This window comes from Artemia franciscana, chromosome 19, assembly GCF_032884065.1.
Source record: "Artemia franciscana chromosome 19, ASM3288406v1, whole genome shotgun sequence".
NCBI lineage: Eukaryota > Metazoa > Arthropoda > Branchiopoda > Anostraca > Artemiidae > Artemia > Artemia franciscana.
In genome coordinates this window covers 30,467,741-30,492,689 of record NC_088881.1, presented here as the reverse complement: position 1 = coordinate 30,492,689, position 24,949 = coordinate 30,467,741, and the positions used below count along the sequence as shown (strand labels likewise).

Genomic DNA, 24,949 nt, shown 5'->3' with positions numbered 1-24,949 from the left:
CATGCATGGAGAGGTGCAGCATAAATGGGAGACAGTCACAACGGCAATCAAAGGGGTAAAATTAACCTTGACTGGGTTGCCCACTTAATTGGACAATCTGTCTTAGCTTTTTTCTACAATTGGCCATGACTTTGACTTTTCCCACAAGTATTCCCTTTTTGTTTAAATTCAAAAATCAATGGTATCATGGTATCATGCCCGCTAGATATGCCTTTCGGTACGGTAGGTACGGGTAGGTATCATGCGTTTCGGTATCATGCCCGCTAGATAGCGCGGCATTTGAAAAAAAAACAGAAAAAAAAACAGAAAACAGATAAAAAAAAAACAGAAACGGAAAAAAACAGATAAAAAAAAAAAACAGAACAGAAACAGAAACAGGTCAAACAAAAACAGGTAGCCTGTTTCTGTTTTCTGTTTTTTGTAAAAACAGAAACAGAAACAGGCAGAAACAGGCAAGAAAAAACAGAAACAGAAACAGAAAACAGAAACAGTGCCGATGCATAGTCAGAACATTCCAGGTGGCCAGGCAAAGACCACCTTGGTCAATAAGGTTCAAATGATGGTCAAATTTCGGTCCGGGGACATGCTGAAGTCTTGAAGGGTAAAAAGAAGATTGATCATCCGAGGCAATAACATCACTATTCATTGCAATTAGGTTCAGGTGGAGGGTTGCAAGCCCAGCCGACCCTAGACCTGGGACCTGATTAGCTAGAGTCTAACCATTGAGTGTCCCTGGGGTGGGCTTCACCCACCTTGTGAGGTCAAGGCCACCCTTTACGTAGAGCGTTTAGTTAGGGGATTCCCCCATATCCAGTGGTACATGGTCAGCAGACCAAGGTCTGCTTCATTCTGCTTTTTGACCTAACCTAACCTAAACTTATTATAAATAATTTTGGCATGGAGAAAATATAGTTTTATTTTGTCAAAAATGACCAAGAAAAGAGCACTAAGAACATATAGCATTATTTGTCAGAAAACAACCGGTAACTCATATTTTAATTGAAAATTCATCATTTTTAAGAGCTCAAAAAGTGCTTAAATTTGAATTTGCAATAGAAGTGATTATTATATTCATAAAGAGCATAAAAAAGGCATCAAGTGATTCATTCACTTCATTGGTAAGTCATTAATATGAACAGTCATATATTTACTAATTCTAACCCTCCAATAAACTTTTCAAGCCACCTATTTGTTTGAGCTAGAGCATAGATTGCAACAATGACAACCATCTCTAGCCAGTTTGCTTATGATCCAAACCCTTTCTACATCAGAAGGAAGATGAAATATATTGCTTTGGTAGCTTGCATTCATTGATGATGTGCTTTATTTATAGGTAGTGGATCTCCATTCAATGATTATATTTAAATTTGATCTGATGAGGGAATCTGTTATAGGGGGTGGTGAAGTGCAATGTCAGAAAAGCAACCAGGATATTTAAGAAATTTTATTTTCTAGTGTAGTTCATGAATTCATAATCTTAAATATGTATTGATGTATAGAAAAAGAATTAAAATATTTGCTAAAAATATACTATGGTATAAGCCTAGGGTTCCAGCTGTACATAAGGAAACATTTAGAAGACAATTCTGTGCAGAATAATCATAGTTAACACATTTTGCAGGGATAGAACCTTTATGTTCACTTCTTTCACTGTTGTACAATTATTTTTTAACAAAATTCTGAAAAATAAACATTGATTCTACTGTATTTTTTTTATTTTCAAATGATTTATATGTAATAAACACTATCAGTGCCACTTAATGATTCCTCACAAAACATATCAATAGAAGAATACTGATAAATTAGGTTAAGCTAGGTAAGATGGCAGTTGGGTGTTTGTTTACAAACAATTTTTATGACTTAGTAAATAGACACAAATATTTGGTAATGTGATAGAAAAACTGGATTTACAAGGAAAATGGTGAAGATAAAGGTTCTCTCCCTGCAAATATGTTAACTAGGATTATTCTACATATTATGAAGTAAGAATTGTTTTCTTAACAAGTTCCCTTATGTGCAGCTGGAACCCTAGGCTAATACCATGGTATGCTTTCAACAAATACTTTATCTCTGTTCTATCCTAACCAAAATAATAGAAAAAAAAAGATCATCTTTAAGATTCTATAATGAATGAACAAACTTTATTACCTGTAAAAGTATAAAAAACAAAAAGTATGGAGTATTATAAATAAACAAACACAAAAACAATAAACAGCAGAGAAAAAAAAATCAAACTAACAAAAGACAACATGGACTAATTAACCAGTATCAATATGGAAAAAAGACTGCAGAGGGTCATGAACGTGAATAAAGTTGATAGTCTTTTTACATAAATCATCACTGGAAGACCAAATTCAAGAAGGCACATCTATTAAACCAAATTGAGCAATTATTTTTCGTTTTGGTGCCATCTAGGAAGCTGGAGGAGGAATTTGTAATATCTGAAATAAGCCATACATAGAGTACATTGATCTTTCTTATGAGACAGATGTGCTGTGTCTGATAAAAACAAAAGCATTATAAATCATGCACAAACTGTTGCAATTGTAACAGCTTTTGTTTGGGGATATTTTTCCACAAGTGATGTGTAGGTTTTTCATGGCCTGATTCACTAGGGATGAACAGGTAGTGGAAAGTGTTGGGCTGAAACACAGATCAAGCCAACTAACTAAAGAAGAACATGGTAGAACTGCAGTCCCAGCAACAAATGGAGCAACCACATAAGGGCTATTAAAACAAATAAATTCACATTTAGATGCATTAACTGACAGTCTAATCTTAAATAGTTCATTGGTTGACATAGTAAAATTAGAAAGCAATCCACAGCAAGTCTGGGCAACAAGAAGAATATAATCTGCATATGCAATAGAAGACAAACCAATATTACAGTAAAAAACAGAACTTCTAAGGGGATGCAGGCACAATGCAAGCATGCATTTAAATATACAAGGAGACAATACAGCACCTTGCCAAACTCCCTTATTAATTTTCACTGGGTCAGATATTTGGCTATTCTAGGTAACTTGAATTTTAGACTTTGAATACCAAGAAGACAATAAACTTAGTACAGAAGTATTAACCCCTGAAGATGCAAGGGAAAATAGAGCCTGAGAGTGCACAATATTGTTGAAAGCTCCAGAAATATAAACAGTAAGACAGTATAAAGACATTTTAGTTTTTATGGCATCTTTCATGAGTTGGCTTAAAACATGATGTGCATGGGAGCAACCAAAACTTTTCTGAAAACCAAATTGAAAAGGCATAAAATCACAATTCAACTCAATTTCTGGTAGTAACAAATATTCAAGCAACTTACTTAAAAAACACAATACTGTAATGGGATGATAATTTACACATCATGCAGGGTCCTTGCCTTGCTTTTGAATAGCCTAGATGTTACATGGCCACAAAGGAAACTATCAGGAACAAGCAGCTGTGCTAAGCAAGACTGGAAAAATATTTGTAGATGGTTAAGTAGAGTAGAACAATCATAAGCAAAAAATTGGTAAGAAAGGCTGTCACCATCAAGGCTATTTGAATACATCATTTTTCTCAAAGCCTGGCAAATTTCAGATATTGCTACAGGCTGGATAAAACTGAACTTGTTAGCAAAAGAGGGAGAAGGAGTGGAGGTGGGAACTTTAAAATACCTTCCAAGGATATACTTTAGCCTGTAGATCCATCCCTGAAAGTTTCATTTTCCTAACCTAACCCCTTTCTGAGATAGCAAGAAGTCACTCAACTAGAATTTTTCCCAAAATAATAATTACATTCTTAAAAAACAAAAAAAAAGGCATTGAGTGGTAACCTATGCTTACCTAGCCTAATTCATAGCTCAATAATATCTCCAAGCTTACACGATTTAAGTTTCCTCCATACAATTTTTCAAAAATTAAGCGCCAAGCAGTGCTATCAACAGCACTGCCGAACTGAAACATTTATTGGTGTTTCCGCTTTTTTCTAACAATTAGCTAAACCACTAATTCCGTCAATTTTTTTTCGCATTTTTGAAATAAAAATCTTTGAATGTCTTACACAATGAATTATTTCTAATCTGCATCACATAGTGCATGATCGCATCTTCTTTTTAGGCCCTTTTATTGCAAGAAAGAGATGAGCTGAAATATAAATGCCGGTGCATTGAAATTGTTCCCAACAATGTCTAGAAATTGATGTGCACTTAACGATTTGAGGGCGATATTCATAAGCTGTCTGGCCAAGACAGCCTAGTTAACTATATGAAATTTATGACTAGTAGAGAACTGCTAGTTCAAAATTTAAGAATAGACAAGAATTGTCCAGACTTGAAAGGTGAATCCAGTCCTTTATTGAAAGAAAACTCTACTGATGATGTTTAGCACTATACTAAAGTCATTGCACTAATGATGTCAAAGACCATAAAAAAAGCAGAAAAACCAACACACAAGATTCTTATTGCTACGATCATGATTTAAGAACGTAACAGCTCTATATCATGTATATTCAAAGGCTATTCAATTCATTAAGACTGGAGAACTAGTAAATATTCTCGGAGATAAGCACTAATGAGTCAATGAAAAAAGGCAAAACAGTTGCGGCTGCTGTTATACCCCAGATAAACATAATTAAAAGGCTTCCAAATCTCTCGTCAACACTGTTAGCAGAAACCGAAGTTTCGACACACATCGAGCAAACAAATAAATGATAGATAAAACTTATAAATAAAACCTACTTTGAAGTACCAAAGAACGACAATTTCTTCCTTATATGTGCGCTACTACTGAAGAAGAAGAAGATCCACCTCCAGCGCAACCCTAGCTATTAAGGAATCAGGGGCAATCATCAACTTCTTGCAATAAGAGCAACAAAAATCTTTCCTCTGAATCAGAACAGAACCATTACACTAAAATATCTTAAGACAAGAAGAGTTATAAGACCAGTAAAATCATTCCAGCCCTAATTCAGCAAAAACAAATCGCTCCTTGCTCAATGTAATTAAACATGATGCAGTTGTCTTAAAAAGGGTGAAATTCGAAATAAGACATCGAATTAAGACATAACACATTTTTACTTTGATACCAAATATGTTAAAATGTAGAAGAAATTCTACTTGTTTGAGTGCAAGGCAAATAAAACAAAAATGCAAATTTCCTAAGAGTAGATCTAAAAAAAAGAAGATCGGTACAGATTCTCGTCAATGGTGCTCATGATTCTACCAAAATAAGATCAGATAAAAATCATTCTACAGTGTTGCCGCTGTCGATATTTTAAGGACAAAGGAAGCTTTAAATGCCAAGAATGTCAAGATCAATTTTTTTCCACCTGGCTCTATCTTGGGTTTTTACATATCTGAAAAACAGGAATATCGAAATATAGCGCCCCTCCAGATCACCTCCTCCGAATATTTACATATTTTATTCGCCCAATTCTGGAATATGCAGCTCCTGTATGGTATTTTGGACTGACGGCTGAGCGCCAGGCTCGAAAGAGTTCAGAAAACAGCTCTAATGATAGTTTCGAAGCAGGCAGAAATGTTGTATGAAGAGCTGCTGACAAAGTTTAAAATACGAACTCTGGATAAAAGAAGAGAGAAACTCTGCATGGATTTCGGACGAAAATCTTTGATCCACCCAATCTGCAAAACCCTTTCCCCCCCTCAATCCACAACAAAACGACTCCCGCGCAGGGTGGCAGTGCCTGTTGACAAACTTCAGCCGGTACGCTGTGCCCACCAGCGGTTAGCGAAGAGTTTTATACCTAGCTTTGTAAAAATGTATAACGAAAGTTAGGAGGATTGATGTGTTTTGTTTTCTTTGTTTTGTTTTTAATTTTGCGTCGCTTTTTAATGTGACTATACCATAAGAAATTTGGCAGTGCCATGAAAATTTTGGTGAAAATAAAATCTTATCTATCTATCTATCTAACTGTAGATCAAACTTAAAGCCAAACAGGGTTGGTGATATTTCAATATCACCAAACCATCTATGAGTCATTTTTGTTACAGTTGTAGGAGCCATGTCTGTATTTATTTCTTATTTTCGGAAGCAAAAAAAAAAATCAATAAACAAATTAACTCATAGCTAAGATTTTTAGGTATTATACACTTCTTTCCCATTCTTATTTTTTGACAATATATTTGGGTTAGCCTATATTTAAAAATTATTTTACCCATCCAATCACTGAATTTTTTACCCAGTTTACTACCAACTGGTGTTTTTTTTTTCCTTTTAATATATACATTTTTTAATACATACATGGTTGTGTAGTTATCAACTTAGCCAATTTAAGGAAATTAATTTAATTTTTAGTGTCTTTAATACTTTTAAGTAAATAGATTTTCACTAGACTCCAAGAAAACGTCAGCAGAAAAAAATCTCAAAATGCTTCTACAGATGTCTCAGATGAGTATTAAGAACAAAATAAGGCGTTGTTGCTGTCGATTTTAACCGATTAATCGATTTTATCGATTAAATTGACCGTTTTAATCGATTTTGTCGATTTTAGTGCATCTCGATTGTTTTGCAATTGTCAATTTAATAAAAAGTCGATTTTCAGTAAATGTGCCCGGATTTGGCGCCCTCGTGACCATTGATGCACAAGTATTATTACTAAAGCAGTACTTGACTGAAAAAAACTTAAATCCCAACATCATGGTCTATTTGTTGAATCGTAGGCAAGTCATGTTCAATAAATCTTTACATAAATACAGTGAAGTCTAAAAGCAACAAATAAACAACATAAAATAACATGTCGTTACAAATGGTTACATTTCTTGCACTTAGACAAGCTTTAAGTTCAACAATAGTAAAAATTTAGCAAAAAGAGTAAGAGATGTAATGTCCAAAAAAGGTAGTGGCAATTACAGGATATTTTACACTCGTCTTATGTTTGAATGTCACTCTTGACTTTCACTTGAAAAATTGTTTTTTTTTTAAATTTAATATGTCTGCAATTTACGATAAATAAACTCGAGTTTTTCTCTTATTCCCAAAAATGATGGCGCACAGTTTCTAGATACTATTAGCTAAAATTTGTGGCATTAGTCGGCATATCGAAATTTTAAAAATTGTAGGACCTGAGTTTTTATCCTGAGATTCTATGATAAATTGTTAGTAATGGAAGCACTGAATGCATTATCTAGTGTTTTTATATATAAAAGAAATTTAATTTGGTCATTGATAAAGCTTTTAAATTTGAAATTACTATTACTTTGAGCAAATACTGTAAATTACAATTATTAATAACAGAAGCTCATTATAAGTACATGGTATTAGTTTCGAAGACAATAAGTTGAACTTAACTGAGTCCGGAAGAGTTATTAAGCTATTCCTGCGATGTTTTGTTTAGAGCTATATTATAAGAAAAGAAGAAAACAAAAAAACTATGAAACCTTTTCAAAGGCTTTGGATTTTCAGATAAATCAAAACCAGAAGTTTAGATCATAAATGTCACTACAGGTACAGACCTCAGAAATATCAAAATTAAATGTGAAATGATAGCTTCAATCCACTCTTAAAGGTTTTATAGTGGTTTTTCATGATCCGTACAAGGGCTTTTTTTTAGGTTCCAGCTAAAATCTCAAGTTTTGTTACCTGGCTAATTGATTTCAATAAAATAAAATAATTTATAAATTAAAGTCATGCTGCTAAATCAGAAAACAGGGAAAAGTATTTTAGGTTGCGTAAGTGTAAAGTCATACTAAATCATGTATAAATGCAAAAAATTTGTATCCAGTTATTTTCATTACTTACATTAAAAAAATAAAAATAAACAATGCACTCTACCCACTTCGCTCTATAATTAGGCGGCGCTATTGCGCTACTTGCAATATAAACCATTAAACCACGTTAGGAATTCAGCAAAAATCGCCAATTCGAAAAAAAAATGACAAAAGTACCAGTATACTGAAATTTGTGGCGGCTACTGCTCAGTATCCCCGGCGCATCGCCTCAAATTTAGTACAAAATTTAGAAATAATAGCTTCAAAGCAAATTTTAAATACCTTTCTTGCTCTGACAATCATATATTTGGCTGAGAAATTTCTTTAAACTTGTTATTTTGCTCTTCCTCCTTCTATACGTGCACGGACAAACCGATGTACCTTTTTTACGTCTATGTTTAACAGTGCACTATTTTTCTTTTTAATGTTTTTGTGAATTATGCAATTGTACAATAGCTACGAATTTGTTTGATAAACAGCTATATATTTCTCTCTTAGCGGTAAGAATGAAAGAGACATAGTTATAGCCAAAATATTGGTTAAAATCAACTTAGTTATGGAGCTTCAGGCTTTGGGATGTAATTTTCAAGCGATAATTTCGACTGGACCTATGCCACGTAGTTCTTAAGTTTAAACATGCGCGCCAACTATGTAGATGAAAGTAACCAAAAATGAAATCACCAATGCGATAAAAACTAATTGTAACAATTAGCCTGCATCAGTTTAACATGACAGAGAAATCAGATGCTTTTTGCAGAGATTCAAATGTAGACTGTTCTTGTAGACTGTAGCTGCTCTTTGTAGACTGTGTTCGGGCACGATCTGTCATTGGAGGCTAGGTGTTGAGAAGATTTTTTAAGTGTATGAATAACTGGATCCCATAATTCACTGATTTAGTCTCAATCGTTGGGGCAAACGAAAAGCAGGTCGTCCGCAAATGGGGTGCGAGTATGGCGTAACAGCTACGAGCATGCGTAGCTCTGTCGGCCTCATGCGTCACGGTGCTGTAGTGAGTTAGTAGTATTATAGTAGTATTAGTATACCAGAAGAGCTTGCGCCTGAATGTGTCAGTAATGCCCTGAATATATAGTAACCAAAGGTGTATTTCACATTCTTCACTAGATGGCACGCTGCACCTTGTGCTCGTCTTATTGAGCCTTCTTAATGACTACATTTGGATTACACGGAGAGGGTAACCATTTCAAAACAAAAAATCTTCAATTTTACCTAAATGAGCTATCACTTAATGCATTCTAAATGCATTTTCTATCTTCTTCAAATTCCCTTTCCATAAATAAGTCCCTGCTTGAAATGTTTGCTCTTGAAACAAGCTACTTTAGCACGAAACATGAAGATGTAAGGGCTACTAATATACCCCCCCCCCAAGGCCCTATCCAGTTTTCTTCTGGGGGGGTACAAAAGAACTTTCGGGGAGGGGGTTACGAAAAAAAACTTTAAAAAACACATTAAAAATTCGTTGATGTTCGTTTTGTTACGCTTTTACAAATCGGACAAACATTTCGAAGGGGAGTGGTTCAAGCCCCCTATCCCCCTGGATAAGGCCTTGCCTCTATCCCTTATTTATGAGATTTAACACGTTTTGGATAGCATCTCCTTTCAGAAAATGTGTCATTTGGCATCGTATAGCTTATAAAAAAAATTTATGTGACCTAGTTCAGTTATCTCTTCCAGTTTAAAAAAAAAATGCTGTAGCTTTGTCAATTAAAGAATTTGTCACCAAGTTTTAATAGTGGCGTGGTAGTAAGAGTAATGACTAAGACGCTTATCGTTAGTGGCGGGTTTTCTGTAAATAAAGGTATCAAATCTCTTTTCCTTATGCAGACTGAGGATATTAGGAACGCGAAGATCTTTATTTACTCCAAATAAAAACATAAGTATTAAAACTAAATCAGTTAAAATTAAAAAAATATTTTAAAATTAAAATTTAAAACTTAAAAATGTATGAAATCAACGATGATAAGATAAAAAATTCTAATAAAATAACAAAAAGAAAAAAGAACATTTCCTTAATCTCCTAGTGGTTCTTTTAAAAAAAGATAGCTAACGGTTTGATTAGAATCCTACTTTTACAACACCCATTCTGTTTTTTATTTCTACTGCAATTTACTTAAAAGTGGAATAGACAACTAACATAGTATAAAACAAAAGAACACGGATAATATTTAATCTCATTAAAAAAGGACGAAATACAAAGAAAGGAAAAACTATCTAGAGGTGTAGTTAAGTGCCGCAGTGCGATTTTGTGACATGGATCGTGATCTTGGCGTTGATCCCGAAGTTCTAGGCGTTGTAAACCTTATCTGAACATCCAATAATGACAGCAGAAAATTCTGAAAATCAGATCTTTCAACTTCGAATGCTGACCGTATGATGTTGTCGTAGCTTAAAACGATAAATATGTACCTTAGTGTTACAATTAAATGCTTGAAACAATAGTATAATAAATTTATTCTGCTGAACAATTCTTTTCCTTCACAAGACAAACATAATTGAGAACTGACAAAATTTCGATTCAGAAACTAGCTGACGGCATGGACTATTTGACGGAAATCTGTTATCTTTTGCAATCAATAAAACATACAGGAACCCTTCCTGATAGCACCCCTCCTCAACTACCTCACCTCTATTTTGCCGGTAAGAACATGAATATAATTTTTAATGTTATTAAAAAAATAATCTGTAATAAGAGGGAAACTGACACTTCGCAATATCCACATTACAGTCGTCGACGAAAAATATTCCTCGAAATAAACGGAAATAAGAGGATAATTTCTAATCCCTCTTCCCCCAAAATAACTTCCTTTATAGTTATCTGAAGGATCACTGAAATAAAAAAAAACTTAGGCATAAAAAAGATGAAGATTCTGCCATCCCCCCCACACACACATGAGAACCACTGGCCTTCCTCTAAGATAGCGATCCACAATTCATACACATTCACAGGAGATTTTAGTAAGCCTCATATGAATCAAATCAGTAAAATGAAGCTTTAAAAAATTGTCCATATTAACCGTTTATTTTGTATAAGAAACCCACTTTTAAGAAACGAATGCATGTGGAATTACAGCGTTCAAAATTAAGAGGATCAATAATTAGTTTTTTGGTAATTCTGGTTCCACCGGGTATCTCCGAACTTTCACTCAGTAGATTTTTAGCCCTATTTGAGCCAAACTAACTGTTTCATGTCACAAAAAATGCATAAAATTCCACCTTACTGAGGTAGTAATATCTTTTATTGCTTAAAAAGGGCACTATAACTGTCAATTTTCGTTCAAATGAACTCTCTACCGATATTTTAGAATCATTAGTTCGACACGATCCACCCTGTCAAAGAAAAGAAAAACACAATAAGCCCTAACCCTGAATCAAATTGATTAATCTGAGGATACTAAATACTGACAGAATAATTTTTTCAATTTTATGATTTTAATCGTCCATAGATAAACCCTGGAGTGAAATCTGAGAAAAATTTCGACTTCTAAAAATTACCATTGGGCTTTAATCAAAATTATTATAACAGGGGCCCGGTTAAGGCTAAAAAATTCTATATTCTGGTTCTATTGAAATAATGTATATTCTGGCGCAACTGAAAGAATTTCTATCTACAAGGTGTGGATGTGTAAATCAAAATTATGGTTCTTTTTACTTGGTAACAACAGGCAAAGCAAAAAAAGCATCAAAACGATAATTTCAGAAAAAAAAGACGAAATATCAGACTTTGGAATTATAGGATAGAGTTTTTACTTACTGAGAATTTTTCTCATTTTAATCCGGAATGCTTAGTATCTGTAGATATTTTAATATCGGAAAAACTAATGTAAATTTCTATTCTAGACTGAGACAGATCTGACCAAATTGGCAAAGTTGGCGAAATGATTCTCCAGTATGGACAGAAGGTTAAATCAGAATGGAATGGAAGACAAGTGTTCAGTCAGCATCTAGTGACCTAATATAGCAAAAACCTTTTAGCAGTGGTAGTAGGTATAGAATGTAGAATCGAGCAAACTAAATGTTTATAAAATAAAACAATAATATATATATATATATATATATATATATATATATGTATATATATATATATATATATATATATATATATATATATATATATATATATATATATATATATATATATATATATGTATATATATATATATATATATATATATATATATATATATATATATAATATAATTATTATATAATAATATAAGCCTAAACAACAACAAAAAAAGAGAAAAACGTTCATATTTCGACAAAATTTTGTTTTAAAAATTTCATCAAAAAACAATTCCGTATCTCCAAGATAAACATGTCCGTGCTTCACAAAAGAAATATATTATTTTGAAATTCCTCTGAATAATAGAGGACAAACCCCCCGAAAAATATAAAAAATAATAATAACACAAGTCCATAGGCTACTCAATTTTTTTTTTATTATTTGAAATACCTTTGAATAATAGAAACCAAATAGAAAAAAAAAACAAGTCTGCATCTTCACAAAAAAAACGCATCCGTACAAAAAAAAAAAAAAACGTGTTATTTTGACATTCATCTGAATCATAAGGGCCAAAAGACAAAAAAAAAAACAAGTCTGTATCTCCACAGAAAAAAACATCTTAGCTCAAAAACAAGATCGTACCTTCACATAAAAATAAGTACAAACTCCACAAAAAATATTTATTATTTTGATATACCTTTGAATAATAGAAGCCAAAGAGACAAAAAATAAAACAAACAAAAAAGACAAGAAAAAAACACGTCTTTATCCTCGCAAAAATTCCGTATCTCCGTATCTTCGCAAAAAAAGAAACAAGTCCGTATCACACAAAACATGTTTTTATTTTGACATACTTTTAAATGGAAGCTAAATCGAAAATAAATTATTACTTTGACATACTTTTGAAAAGAAAAAAGCCCGTATCTCTACAACAAAAAAAGTCTCCACAAAAAATAGGTCCGTATCACCAAAAAAAAAAAAAAAAAAAAAAAAAAAAAACAAGTCCGTGATCCATAAAAGTTTTTTTATTATTATTTTGAAATAACTTTGAATAATAGATGCCAAGCTGAAAAAAAAGAAGAAAAAAGTGCATCTTCGCCAAAAAAATCTCCACCCAAAAAACAGTCCCGTATCTCGTCAATAGTGACGAACACCACACTGCCTTTCATTTGTTTTGCTGAAGACGGCCCTTGGATAGGGGGGGATAGGGGTCGAAATGTTCATTTAAAGTTGCATTCCACTGTCTTATACAAAACATTTCCCTATTGTTCTACTTTTTGTTTAATCCATATCCCCCCCCCCCAAAAAAAAAAAAAAAACTCCGTACTAATAAAATCTATCGTCTTTGCATACGTTTGAATAATTGAAGCCAAACCAACCATAAAAAAAAAACCCACGAAAAAAAGTACTTATCTCGACAAAAATTTCTCCGCAAAATACAGTTCAGTATCTCCACAAAACAAACAGGTCCGTACTCCAGAAAAAAACAAACACTGTTTAGACATACCTTTGAATAACAGAAGCCAAACCATCGTCAACAGCGTTTGGAATAGGATTGTTCTCCCTGAGAGCGCAGGATATCTGTTATGAATAAACAAAATGTGTTTTAGCTTAAATGAGAGACTGTAAATACCCCAAAAACATTCCAACGGCAGAAAAAAATAAGGAGGGGAGTCCGTAATACCTTAGGTGCCTTAACCTTGTCCAAAAGGACACTCACAAAAATTAGAAATATCAGGCGGAAATACTTGCAAAATAGTTAGGATTGTGCACGCATGTATAATATAGAAAAATATAAAAATGCGGTACTTATTAATTAAATGAAACACCAGCCAAGAATTGAAGTTCTGTTAATCCTAATGAAATATAATCTTCATATAAACTTTAGTTTATATAAGACTATAATTTAAGCTATACATTTGCAGATTAGTAAAGTATTTGCAGAGCACCCCTAACCTAACCTAGCACCCCCCACTTTGTGAATATATAGCACAATTACACAAGTCCAATGCATTCTGTCACCCGTCATTTGCCTAATTGGCTATGAACCAAAGCGTAATTCTCGAGTTGTGTATCGTTTAATTAACGAGTATCAAAAATGCCTACATAGACTTGTATATAACCAGTGTTTTACTTGAATTTTATTAATTAGATTTATGATTAGATAACAGACTTAAAAATTAGACAAACTAATGAAGAAAAAAGCTGCATTTTCACATTTTTTTACAGTTTTTTTTTTTTAATTAGACATGTCATCCTCTGATAAAATTAAATTTCTTTGATATCCATTTTTCATGCTGCTTATCACTACACTTCAGTAATTTTTTTTTTTAATATTGGATATTATAAAATATAACCGCCATTTAATTGTTTCAGGTTCACACACATCGTACTCGAGCTAATCACAAAATAAAGCACCAAGCTACTGAATAAAATATAGAGTACTCAAATTTAAAAGACAAAAAAAAGGAAACAGAAAAAAAATGAGAAAATAAAACCTAACAACCGGAAGAAAGGCTCGTAGGGGTCAGATAGAATATGAAATCTCCAAGTCTCGGTTATTTGTGCACTTGTGATAAAGAAAGCATAATCAGAAAGTAAAATACGACAAAGATGTGGGTTTAATCTATACGGCAATTTGGTTGCTGTTCAAAACTGTTTAAACTGTTTAAACAGTTTAAACTGTTTTCTGGAAAATTGACTCAAGTTCAATTTCTATGATAATAGTAAGTTCCAGAACCTTGTTAATGATCATTAAAAAAATGTTTTCAAAAAAAGAAGTTCTTTAAAGAATAGAGAGTAAAACTATATTAAAACTTAAAACGAGAAGAAATTATGTCATATAGAAGTTAAATGCTAGAATGAACAGAAATTGTTGTGAATGAATCAATGAAACCTCAAACCGAAAAGAAACTAAAATGAATAATCCCATCAAAGAGAAAGATGACAGACAGTGCTATAGACGAACAAGTGAATCCTAACGTGAACAAGAGCTGAATTAAATGATTAAGCTGAACTTAGAATGAACAAAATTATCAAGAACAATAACAGATCTTCAGCCCCACTAAACCCATTAAACACCGGAGCGTCATTTGCGCTTTACAGAAAACCACATGAATTTTGAACAGTGAAAAATATTCCTTAGATTACATTTATAACTTTCTGTTCAAATGTACTATTTTAGATGGATACTTTCAATTATTAATTAAAAAAAAGGTTTTTTCAAAAAAGAACCTTTTTAAAGAAAAGTAAAGAGCCATATTAAAACCCAAGATGAGCAAAAATAAGGCCTATAATTAAGACTTAAGTTAATTAAGTAATTAAAGTATTTAAGCAATTAAGACTAGAAACGACCAGAAATTACTATCGATGAATTGATTAAACCCAAAACAAATAGAAATTAAAATAAATTACTACGTAAGCCATACAGATATTAGAATAAACGAGGAAAAGAGTAGGATAAAATAGAGAAGGACCAGAGAGAGGAGAAAACGACCAGAAACTATTATCGATGAATTGACTGAACCGAAAACGAATAAAAAAATACCCAAAAACTATATCAGCAATAAAGATGTTAGGATAGAGGAGGAATAGATTAGGATAGAACAGAGGAGGACGAGAGACAGGAGAAAACGAACAGAAATTATTATCGATGAATTGAATGAACCCAAAACGAATAGAAAAAAGACAACAAAACTATATCAGCAATAAAGATGTTAGGATAGAGGAGGAATAGGGTAGGATAGAATACAGGAGGAAGAAAGACAGGAGAAAACAACCAGAAATTATTACCAATGAATTGACTGAACACAAAACGAATAGAAAAAACAACAACAAAAACTCAGTAATAAAGATGTTAGGACAGAGGAGGAATAGAGTAGGATAAAATAGAGGAGGACCAGAGAGAGGAGAAAACGACCAGAAATTATAATCGATGAATTGATTGAACCCAAAAACGCATAGAACTATAAAAATAACTATATCAGCCATAAAGATATTAGAATAGAGGAGGAACAGAGTAGGATAGAATAGAGGAGGAGTCTTTTGTGGCTTACAAGCGCAAGGTGGCTTAATGGTTTACCCCTGAAAAATTTCTCCCACAGAAAATTCCCCCATGGGGAGTTCCCCCACGTGAAATATCCAAATTTGTGACAGAAGTGTCACGAATTTAGCAGCCATTAAAATAAGAACTTACTTCTCTAACTCGGTCCAGACAGTCTTGTGGGATACCCATCCTGATTGCAATGTTCAACGCGTAACTAAAGTCTTGTTTACCATCAATGACCTTGAATAGAGGTATAATCTCGCCTGATTCTTCCATAAAATCCATCCTCTAGAAAAAGAGCAGTTATAAATAAAAGAATTTCTTGATGTTCAAAGGACAGTGAAACTGAAATCTGATTGGAGTTGGTTTAGCTGAACATACACAAACATAGAGGCCTACATCTTCAAAACTTGGGAAAGTCGGCAATTAAACTTTTAATGAGAAACATCTCCATAAGAGGCTATGCAGTATTGCCAGCAGTACACACCAAATTAAGAAACACAAACGAAAAAATAGCGAAAAAATAAGCTAAAACATATGACACCAAATAGCTTAAGAAGTTTAGCTGTCTTTGGGAATCGAAAAAATGCTTACGTAGGAATTTTTAACTGGTGAAAAGCGGTGCCAAATTTAACTAATTAATTTTACTTATTTATTTCCACGGTTCAATTTAGCAACACTGGCAAAAATGTGATACTCCCCTGAAAACATAACAATTTTGATACAACCAAATGAAAAATCTTTCAAAAACACTATTTTGAGGCATGAACAAGACCTGGACATAAATAGGTAAAGGGAGTAATTTTTTTCTTTAATGTCCTTGGTACATTAAATAGGAGCAGAAAATTAACTGGTTTCAGCAGCCATGGAGCCGATGGGATGGGAATCTGGCGTTAAATAAATTCCAATGAGATGCCTACGGATGCCCTAAGCGCCAAAAGTGGCATAGGAGGAACTATTGATTTGATTTTTTTTTATTTCCGATGGGAAAAACTACAGTCTAAGTGAAGCACTCAGTTTTAATTATTATTAAATTCGTGCTATATACCATAAGTACATCACTTTACTTACTTCAAAGCGCTTACGGAAGCCCCGCCACGATTGGTACAAAAAATACAGACGGTTTTTAAAATCATGAAAATATATAACATAATTGTTTTTAATAATTTAAAAATGAAATTAAATTAAAAATAGATTAGTGGTCAGAACTGTTTTGAAAATGTATGCAAATATTTCCTTGTACTAAACTGTTTTTCCATTTAAAACAAATGAAAAGCAAAAACATATAAATGAGTAAAATACCTAAGCAAGACGACGAAAAATGAATAGAAATGTAATTTTACACTCAAAATTGTTCTACAAAATTTTAGGAAACTAAAATATAGAAAAAAGAAAAGCGAATTTTAAGAGAACAATAGTAGAAAAAATAAAGAACCAAGTAAAGAATGAAGAAAAGGAACGAAGAGAAAATGATGAAGAAAAAGAAGAACAACTTTTGATTAAAACAAAATAAGACACAGTAAAAAAGTTACCTTGAATCCAAGATTAGCTGATGTATCTAATAGGTGGTCAATGTCATGAAAGTGAGTTGATGCAACAACAATAGGAGATTCTGGCTGAACCTGTAGCCAATGGTTGATCGCTGACACAAATAAAGATTTACCATCCACTTCCGATGTGCCAATACCAAATTCATCAATAAGCACTAAAGAATTCGAAGTAGCATTTTTAACTGCATAAACCATCTAGAAAAGGACAAACAATTCAAATATTTGAAATTAAAATTTTTCTTAATTCAAAAACTTGCGTTACATGTAAAACCATGCAAGGAAATAAAATATTTTTAATCAACCAAAAGTTTTTGGTTAATTTCCCATTTTGTCTGTATACAGAAATAAGCAAATATTAGTTTTAAGAGTTATTGCATAGCTAACTTAATAACTCTTTCAAAACTAATATTTTTATTAAAACTGTAATACAAACTCGTACTACAAGCAGACTCAAAAAATTCTATATATCCTATTTCTAAGCCTTTTTATAACTGACCCCCCTCTCCCTAAATATGCTTGGGTATGCCCCCCCCCCCCCCCAAGTGTACATTTGATTGTTCACTTTAATATCAGCTTTTTACTTAAATCTTGCAAAACTATCCTTAAGTGATGATGGAGATAATGATAATAAGAGTATAACATGAAGAAAGATAGAGGATAAAATTACTGGTTGAAACCTATGATTGAAACCTTTCTATATGTCACATTTGTAAGTCTGTCTTATAATTAACATCCCCCTCTCCCCATTTACGTTTTGGTATCATCTTCATGACTTGATTTGTTTTGTAGATGAATCTTCAAAAAACCAGTCCAATGTTTGAAACATTACCCTAAATTTATGAGTATAACAAGTTATGAACAAAGGCTCACCTGGTAAGTCCTAAGAAAAAAAAGTTTAGGAGATATTTCAGTTATTCAGAATAACATCACCGGTTGATTCATTAGCCTCCTCCTCAATTTTCGTACCCAAATAAATTCATTTTAAACAGGGTTCCTTTATAACAGGGTAATCTCTGACAAATGAATCATATGTTCGTCATTTCGATAGAACTCGATGTTTGGAAAAAGATAAAATTGTTAAACGTTCCCGTTAAAACCACCATAACCATTAATACCACCATAACCATTAATACCGTTAAAATGACGAAAAATAGAGCACCGTTATATTGTTAAAAATATGCACCATTAGCACGTTAAAACGTTCTTTCAATACCGTTAAAACTATTAGGGAAAATAGGATACCGTAGGGACTATTGCCTTTGAGCCATTCATAACAAAAGTATATTTTGCTTTAATCCACTTCATCACTTTTCTAATCAATTTTCTAACCATTAAATCTCATATTCTTGATTTCATAGGGTATACTTCAACTGGATGTCCCCACTATACACAAAATTACCTTTAATACCGTTAAAAATGTGAGGAAAATAGAATACAGTTAAATGTTCTTGTTAAAAACACCATTATCTTTAATACCGTTAAAAATATCAGGTAAAATAGAATACTATTGACTGGCATCGTTACCGAGTTAAGAAATTACTGTTAATACAGTTAAAAATGTTAGGGAAAAGCTCTCACAAAAGCCCTGAGGTTGATAGGCTGTCTTAAGTACTTCGTGTACACTTGAGAAGATGTATTAGTCTCTGTCTTATGCTGGTCTGGGATCCTTTATTTTTTCAAAAGTCCAAGACGTTTCAATATCCCAAGAGTTTTTACATCCCAAAGGTTGGAAACATGAAATTAAGTGATACAGAATTAATTTACTCAGGCATGAAGGATGGGTCATATAGACAGGGAGTAGTAGGGGTCATTATTCACAAGGAAGCTGCTAAACCTTGATTAGGTTGGGAAGGTATTAATAATAGAATTGTAGGTGCTCATTTTACGACCAAAAAGCGTAAGCTTTCAGTCATACTTGTATTTGCCCCTGTAGAATCGACTGATAGGGATAGCAATCCCCACCAGTGGAGATAGTAATGACTCATGATTAATTTGAATTACAGCTACATGAACAAGACAGAATCCTTGATAGAAATATTGTTATTTTTTAAGGAGATTTTAATAGGCAGACTGGTAAAAAGATGGATAGATGGTATCCTAACGTAAGAAATGTATATAAGAAACGCATATAAGAATTATGATAAGAGAGAGCACGGACGTGCCACGTGGCGAAGAGGGAGGGAGGAGACGCCCACCCAGATGGCTTAGGCCAGTTGATAAAAAAAGATTATACAGGAAATGGCTGATGGATATATACGACATAAGATCAATGTAAAAAGATAGTCTCATTAGAAAAAAATCAGTTTTAATAAAAATATCGCCTAAGTTACTCAGTGAAAACTCCCCCAACGAATTGGCTATAATACCCCTACTAATGATCGTAGCACTTAGGGCATTAGCGCGGTTTTTGTAGGATGCAAATTACTTAGTATGAGACGTTTTAGACTTTTAAGCGTTTTAAGAGTCTTAAGACAAGAATAGTGTGGTTTAAGGAAGGGCAGAGGATCAAATTTTTACTCTTAGATCAGTAACCGAGAATTACCTGATTCATCAGACCCCTTTAGACCTCAGTTTTATAACTTATGAGCAAGCGTTTGATCCAGCCGATAAAAGAGCTTTAGCTAAGGTCCTATCCTTGCAAGGTATACAAGATAAAAACATTAAAATGATTAGTTCTGTGTGCGAGAATAACACTACGGAGTTTAATGTAGGGAATGAGGTAAATAGCTTTGCACTGAATCAGCAGCCAAGCAGCGTTGTGTTCTATTCTCGTTTATATGGGTCATTATGGTGGACTTTGTCCAATGGAGTATGGCAAAAGCTATGGGAGAGCATGGAATGGTATGAAAAAGTAAGACTCTCCTAGACGTTGATTATGCTGATGATTTGAATATCCTAGGAGAAAATGTTAGGAAAATGAATAATTTTTTGGGATTTTGAGAGTTCAAGGTTGAAAATTAATGTTTAGAAGACTAGTTCACCATGAATAGAAATGAGAAAGGTGAAAAGGTTATATTGGGTAAAGAGAAGATCGATCAAGTGGATTGCTTCACTTACCTTGGTAATAATATTAGTAAATATGGTGGATGTATTGAAGATGTTAAAAGTAGAATAACTGGGTCCCAGAGTAGTCTTTTTATCATAGTTGAAAATAAATTAGGCAAATAGGAAGATAAGTCGGTGAACCACGATTAGAATAGAGGAAGCTACAGTGAAGACAGGGGTCAAGACCTGGTTCGTAACGTAGGCGATCCGAAAGACAAAGGATAATTTTCTAGGTGTTTTCCAGAGGAATTGTTTACGGATTATTCTGATCAACTCATCTGACTGACCGTAACAGTAAGCTGTGCGAAACATGAAGTTCTCTCCTACTTTCTAGGGCTATAATAAGTGAGGGGTTGAGATGACTAGGACGTATTCTAGAGATGAAGGAGTACAGATTACCAAAGATGGTCCTTTTCGATCAACCTTCTTGGACAAAACAAAAAGCAGGTTGTCCCAGAATGGGGTGGGAGGAGGTCATAAGGAAGGATTTAGGAGAAATTCTTGTAAGGGCGTATACAGGGAGGCTTTGAATAGATTAAGATTGAGGAAGAGGGCAAGTAGCTTTCACTGCCGCAGGCGGCATGGTGCTACAGTGAGTTAATAGTAGTAGTAGCATTGTCCGTCAGCCATTCATGAGAAAACCTTTCTTTATTCCATACCACTTTTCTTACGGTACAGAATCTTCGAATTGACAAAGCCATTGAGCAGGTGGACTTCAGAAACACCCTGTATTTAAGCGAAGATTCAGCTATTTATATTTTGAAATTAATATCGGAATTCAAGCTGGGTAAGCGTAGCAATAGAAAACAGATTAGATATCTCGAATAGCTTGTTTCCAGCGCGCCAGCTTATTCACTAATCACTTGGGAGGGGAAAATAGGGAGAGTGTCTGCCTAAATTTTTACATTTTTATGTTTGTTTGAAATTTTTATTAATCTAATTTAAAAAAATTAGACTGAGCTCACGCCAAGAAAGGGAAGAGAGCTTTTTTAATAAGCATATTCAAAAAAAGGTAAATAAACCTGCACACAATTAAACGTCCTTCAAGGCACAGAAGCCATGGCTATATAAGTATTTGACGTTATTTATTGCAAATTACATGGAGGATACAAATACTGGGATTAACTTGATTAATTGGGATTGACTGGATTAGCCACCAGTGTGACTCTGAAACACACTGTTTCTTCAATTCTACTAACATAGGTTTAGTAAATGGTTAATGGTAAATGGTTAATGGTTAATGGTAAATAAGTAAATGGTTAATGGTAAATAAGTAAATGGTTAATGGTTAATGGTAAATAAGTAAATGGTTAATGCTTTTATATTCGGTCTACTCAGACTTTAGATGTGAAAAAATGAGCTCTGCCAAGTGACAAAGACGGTTGAAAATGCAATCCGTTATCATGCGAACTATAAACACATCAGAAACCAACAAAAGGAAACTGATTAAAAAAGAAACTCAAGTTTTGTTCATGAGAAAAAACCACAACATAAAAGCAACCAATTCTATCCAGCCCCATTTACACTGTAGCAAGGATATAAAAACTGATTTTGCCGAAAGGGCATTATAGTTATGATTGTTTTTAACTTTAATTGAGTGTTTTGAATAGGTTCTGAGACCACACTGGCTATACATGACAACCGAAAAACTGAAGAAGGACACAAAAGAGGAAAGCTAAAAGACAAAAAAGACTTATAAAGAATAAAAGACCAAAATAGACTTAAAGACTAAAAAACTAAAAAGAATAAAAGACCAATAAAAAACAACTAAAAGAACTAACGAAGATAATTTAAGCCAGCGAATAAACCAAATATATTTAGCAAAGACTTCCACTAAGCTGACTTAAATGCTACAGAAACATTTAATCTTGGATGTAATCTTAACGGATGCTAAAAAAATGGCTCGCATTTTCACTTCCGCTAAGGTTAGTTGCATATATTACTTCGAATTTGTACCAAAATAGGCATAGGCTACTTTATGGTATATAAAGGGTGTTTAAATAAGAATGTCGGATTTGAATAGGTATGTAAAGGGTGTTTAAAAAAGAATGTCAGATTTGAATTTATTAGTAAGCGAATTTATGATTACACACCCAAAAATTGGAAACCTGACCCAACCTGGAAGACAAAAGCAGTCTAAAAAAATAACGTTAAAAATACAAACATTAACATTACAATGCTACAACGTTAAGCATACATACGCTAACAATTAAACATAAGAAACAGTGTTGCCAACAACAACAAACACTATAACAAACTTTTCAAATCAGGGGTTCTTTTTGAAACACCCCTTAGATCATTGGATATATAGAAATACAAATTGGGTATACACTAATAACTTCTAAAATCGGCCTACAAATCTTTTCTAGTTAAATTTAATTTTCACACTGAACAGTAGGAATGACTGCCACCCAGGCTGGTATTATAATCCTAACAGCTAAGAGATAAGCCTGGTTAATGGTTAAAGACAGTATAAACTACACTGTGTTACTCTAATAACTATAACAAATAGCTCACCTGATTTAAGTCTTTAGCAAAGGACGAGAATCCAGAAGATACTGATTCAAAATCATTTAGTCGACTGTAAATAGCATCAAACGTTGTGAGGTGGGCCTCCCGCGCAGGTACACAACTTCCAATGTGAGCCAAAAAAACTATAACACCAATCTGTAAATTTTTTAAGAATCAGACACCTTATAAGACTTGAGCCATCGGGAACTTATATGGGAAGATAGGGATCTCAAACTTCTAGCACCACTTACAGTTCAGAGTTTTGCAACTTCATTAAAACTAGAAAACCGATTATTTGATGTGATTAATCTAAATGCAATTGAGTTAAAACTGAGATTTCTCTGTAAGATATAAATCTGCACGAAGTAGTCCTAAGAATAGTTTAGAAAAATCTTGGCGGTTAATCAGGTCAGTTTATTTTAAGCTGGTAGGCCTACTGGGGGCAGAATTATGCTTTCTTTACCCTTCCCTAAATTTTAAGGCACCTGAAAAGACAAATAAAAGCAGTTTTTGGGAAAGAAAAGTCGCCAAGCGTTAGATGGCGTTGGTAGTTTTTCTCTTGGACACCAGTACCAGTTTCCACTCTTATATGTTTACTAGACTAACTGGTTCAACTTATCTACGTCAGGTGGTGAACTGACCCAAAGATTATAGGAGCCTCTTCAAAGGAGAAACCTTGACAATTTCACAAGGTGTAATCTGGATTAGAACCCATACATAGGTAGCTTTCACAACGACTAGAAAAAATTGACTACTTGTGCAGGAAACTTATACGTATGGCAATCTCACTTTTCAAACAGCAAATTTCGTGGCATCGTCTTTCTTCACAATATGCTGCTAATATGATCTAAGGAACATTTCCTTTCCATGGCTTTAATAATCTTTAAGCCCATATAGGGGCAATTAAGCCTTAAGCTCTCCTATACAAGCACTTCATTTTATTTTCCAGCCTCTACATTTTCTTCCCAAGAGTTTAACAATATTTAAGCACTAGCAGGGGCATCTTCCGTCAGTTTTATATTCTAAGCCCTAAGCCCTTCCATCTAAGCACTTTCACTATATTTTATTTTCCAGCCTTTATATTTTCTATCCACGATTATAATAATCCCTAAGGAATTGCAGTGGCATCTTCGATCAGCTTTATCTTCTAAGCCCTAAACCCTTCTATCTAAACGCTTTCATTATATTTTATGTTCCATCCTCTATATTTTCTATCCACAACTGGAATGATCTTTAAGCACCTGCAGGGGGGTCTTCTTAGTCCTCGAAGTGCTAAGCCCTTCTATCTTAGCACTTTCATTTAAATTTATTTTCCAATCTCTATATTTTCTATCTACAATTATAATAATTTCTAAGCACTTGCAGAGATACCTTCCATCAGCTTTAACTTCTAAGCCCTTCTATCTAAACCCTTTCATTTTGTTTTATTTTTTAGTCTCTATATTTTTATTCACGATTAAAATAATCTCTAAGCACTTGCAGGAGCGTCTTCCATCAGCTTTATCTTCTATGCCCTAAGTCCTTCTATCTAAGTACTTTCATTTTATTTTCCAGTCTCTGTATTTTCTTTCCACGAATAGTAATCTCAAAGCACTTGTAGGGGTATCTTCCATAGGCTTTACCTTCTAGGCCCTTCTACTCTAAGATTATTATTCTCTAAAATTAATCATAAGATTAATTTTAATTAGTTAATTAAAATTAACTATTCTAAGATTATAATAACCTCTAAGCACTTGCAGGGGTATCTTCCATCAGCTTTATCTTCTAAGCTCTTTTATCTACGCATTTTGATTTTGTTTTATTTTCCAGTCTCTATATTTTCATCCACGACTGTAAAAATCTCTAAGCACTTGTAGGCACATCTTACATCACCTTTATCTTTGTCTCAGCCCCCTTTTATTCATGATTAAGTTACCTACTTTCTTAACGGAGCAGGTTGTCTGTTGCCAGAGGTGCCATTTGGACCAAATTTTGGGGTGGGCATGGGGCATTTGACAGAACTTGAGACTTTTATCATGAATCTAACCTACTTTCAAAGTTTACAATGATTAATAGCAAATAGCGTAATTACCCCAAGG

At 33.5% G+C, this 24,949-nt stretch overlaps 2 protein-coding genes across 5 annotated transcripts in view; both read right to left on the bottom strand.

Annotated features, from left to right (window-relative positions):
* Positions 1 to 3,915, bottom strand: part of LOC136039545 (uncharacterized) — a 55,906-nt gene extending 51,991 nt beyond the window's left edge. Inside the window, exon 1 of one of the 2 annotated variants that reach the window (XM_065723370.1) lies at positions 3,819 to 3,915. The gene's annotated coding sequence lies outside the window, so the exon portion shown is untranslated. The remainder of the gene's footprint in view (positions 1 to 3,818) is intronic. The other variant, XM_065723371.1, reaches the window with a different exon arrangement.
* Positions 3,916 to 9,866: 5,951 nt separating this feature from the next.
* Positions 9,867 to 24,949, bottom strand: part of LOC136039544 (mutS protein homolog 5-like) — a 117,034-nt gene continuing 101,951 nt past the window's right edge. For 2 of the 3 annotated variants that reach the window (XM_065723366.1, XM_065723367.1), the window contains exons 16-20: positions 22,878 to 23,027; positions 17,298 to 17,510; positions 15,916 to 16,053; positions 13,228 to 13,301; positions 9,867 to 10,102 (exon numbers count right to left, since the gene is read on the bottom strand). In XM_065723366.1, the coding sequence (XP_065579438.1) occupies positions 9,925 to 10,102; positions 13,228 to 13,301; positions 15,916 to 16,053; positions 17,298 to 17,510; positions 22,878 to 23,027 (753 nt within the window). In that variant the 3' untranslated portion in view covers positions 9,867 to 9,924. The remainder of the gene's footprint in view (positions 10,103 to 13,227; positions 13,302 to 15,915; positions 16,054 to 17,297; positions 17,511 to 22,877; positions 23,028 to 24,949) is intronic. The other variant, XM_065723368.1, reaches the window with a different exon arrangement.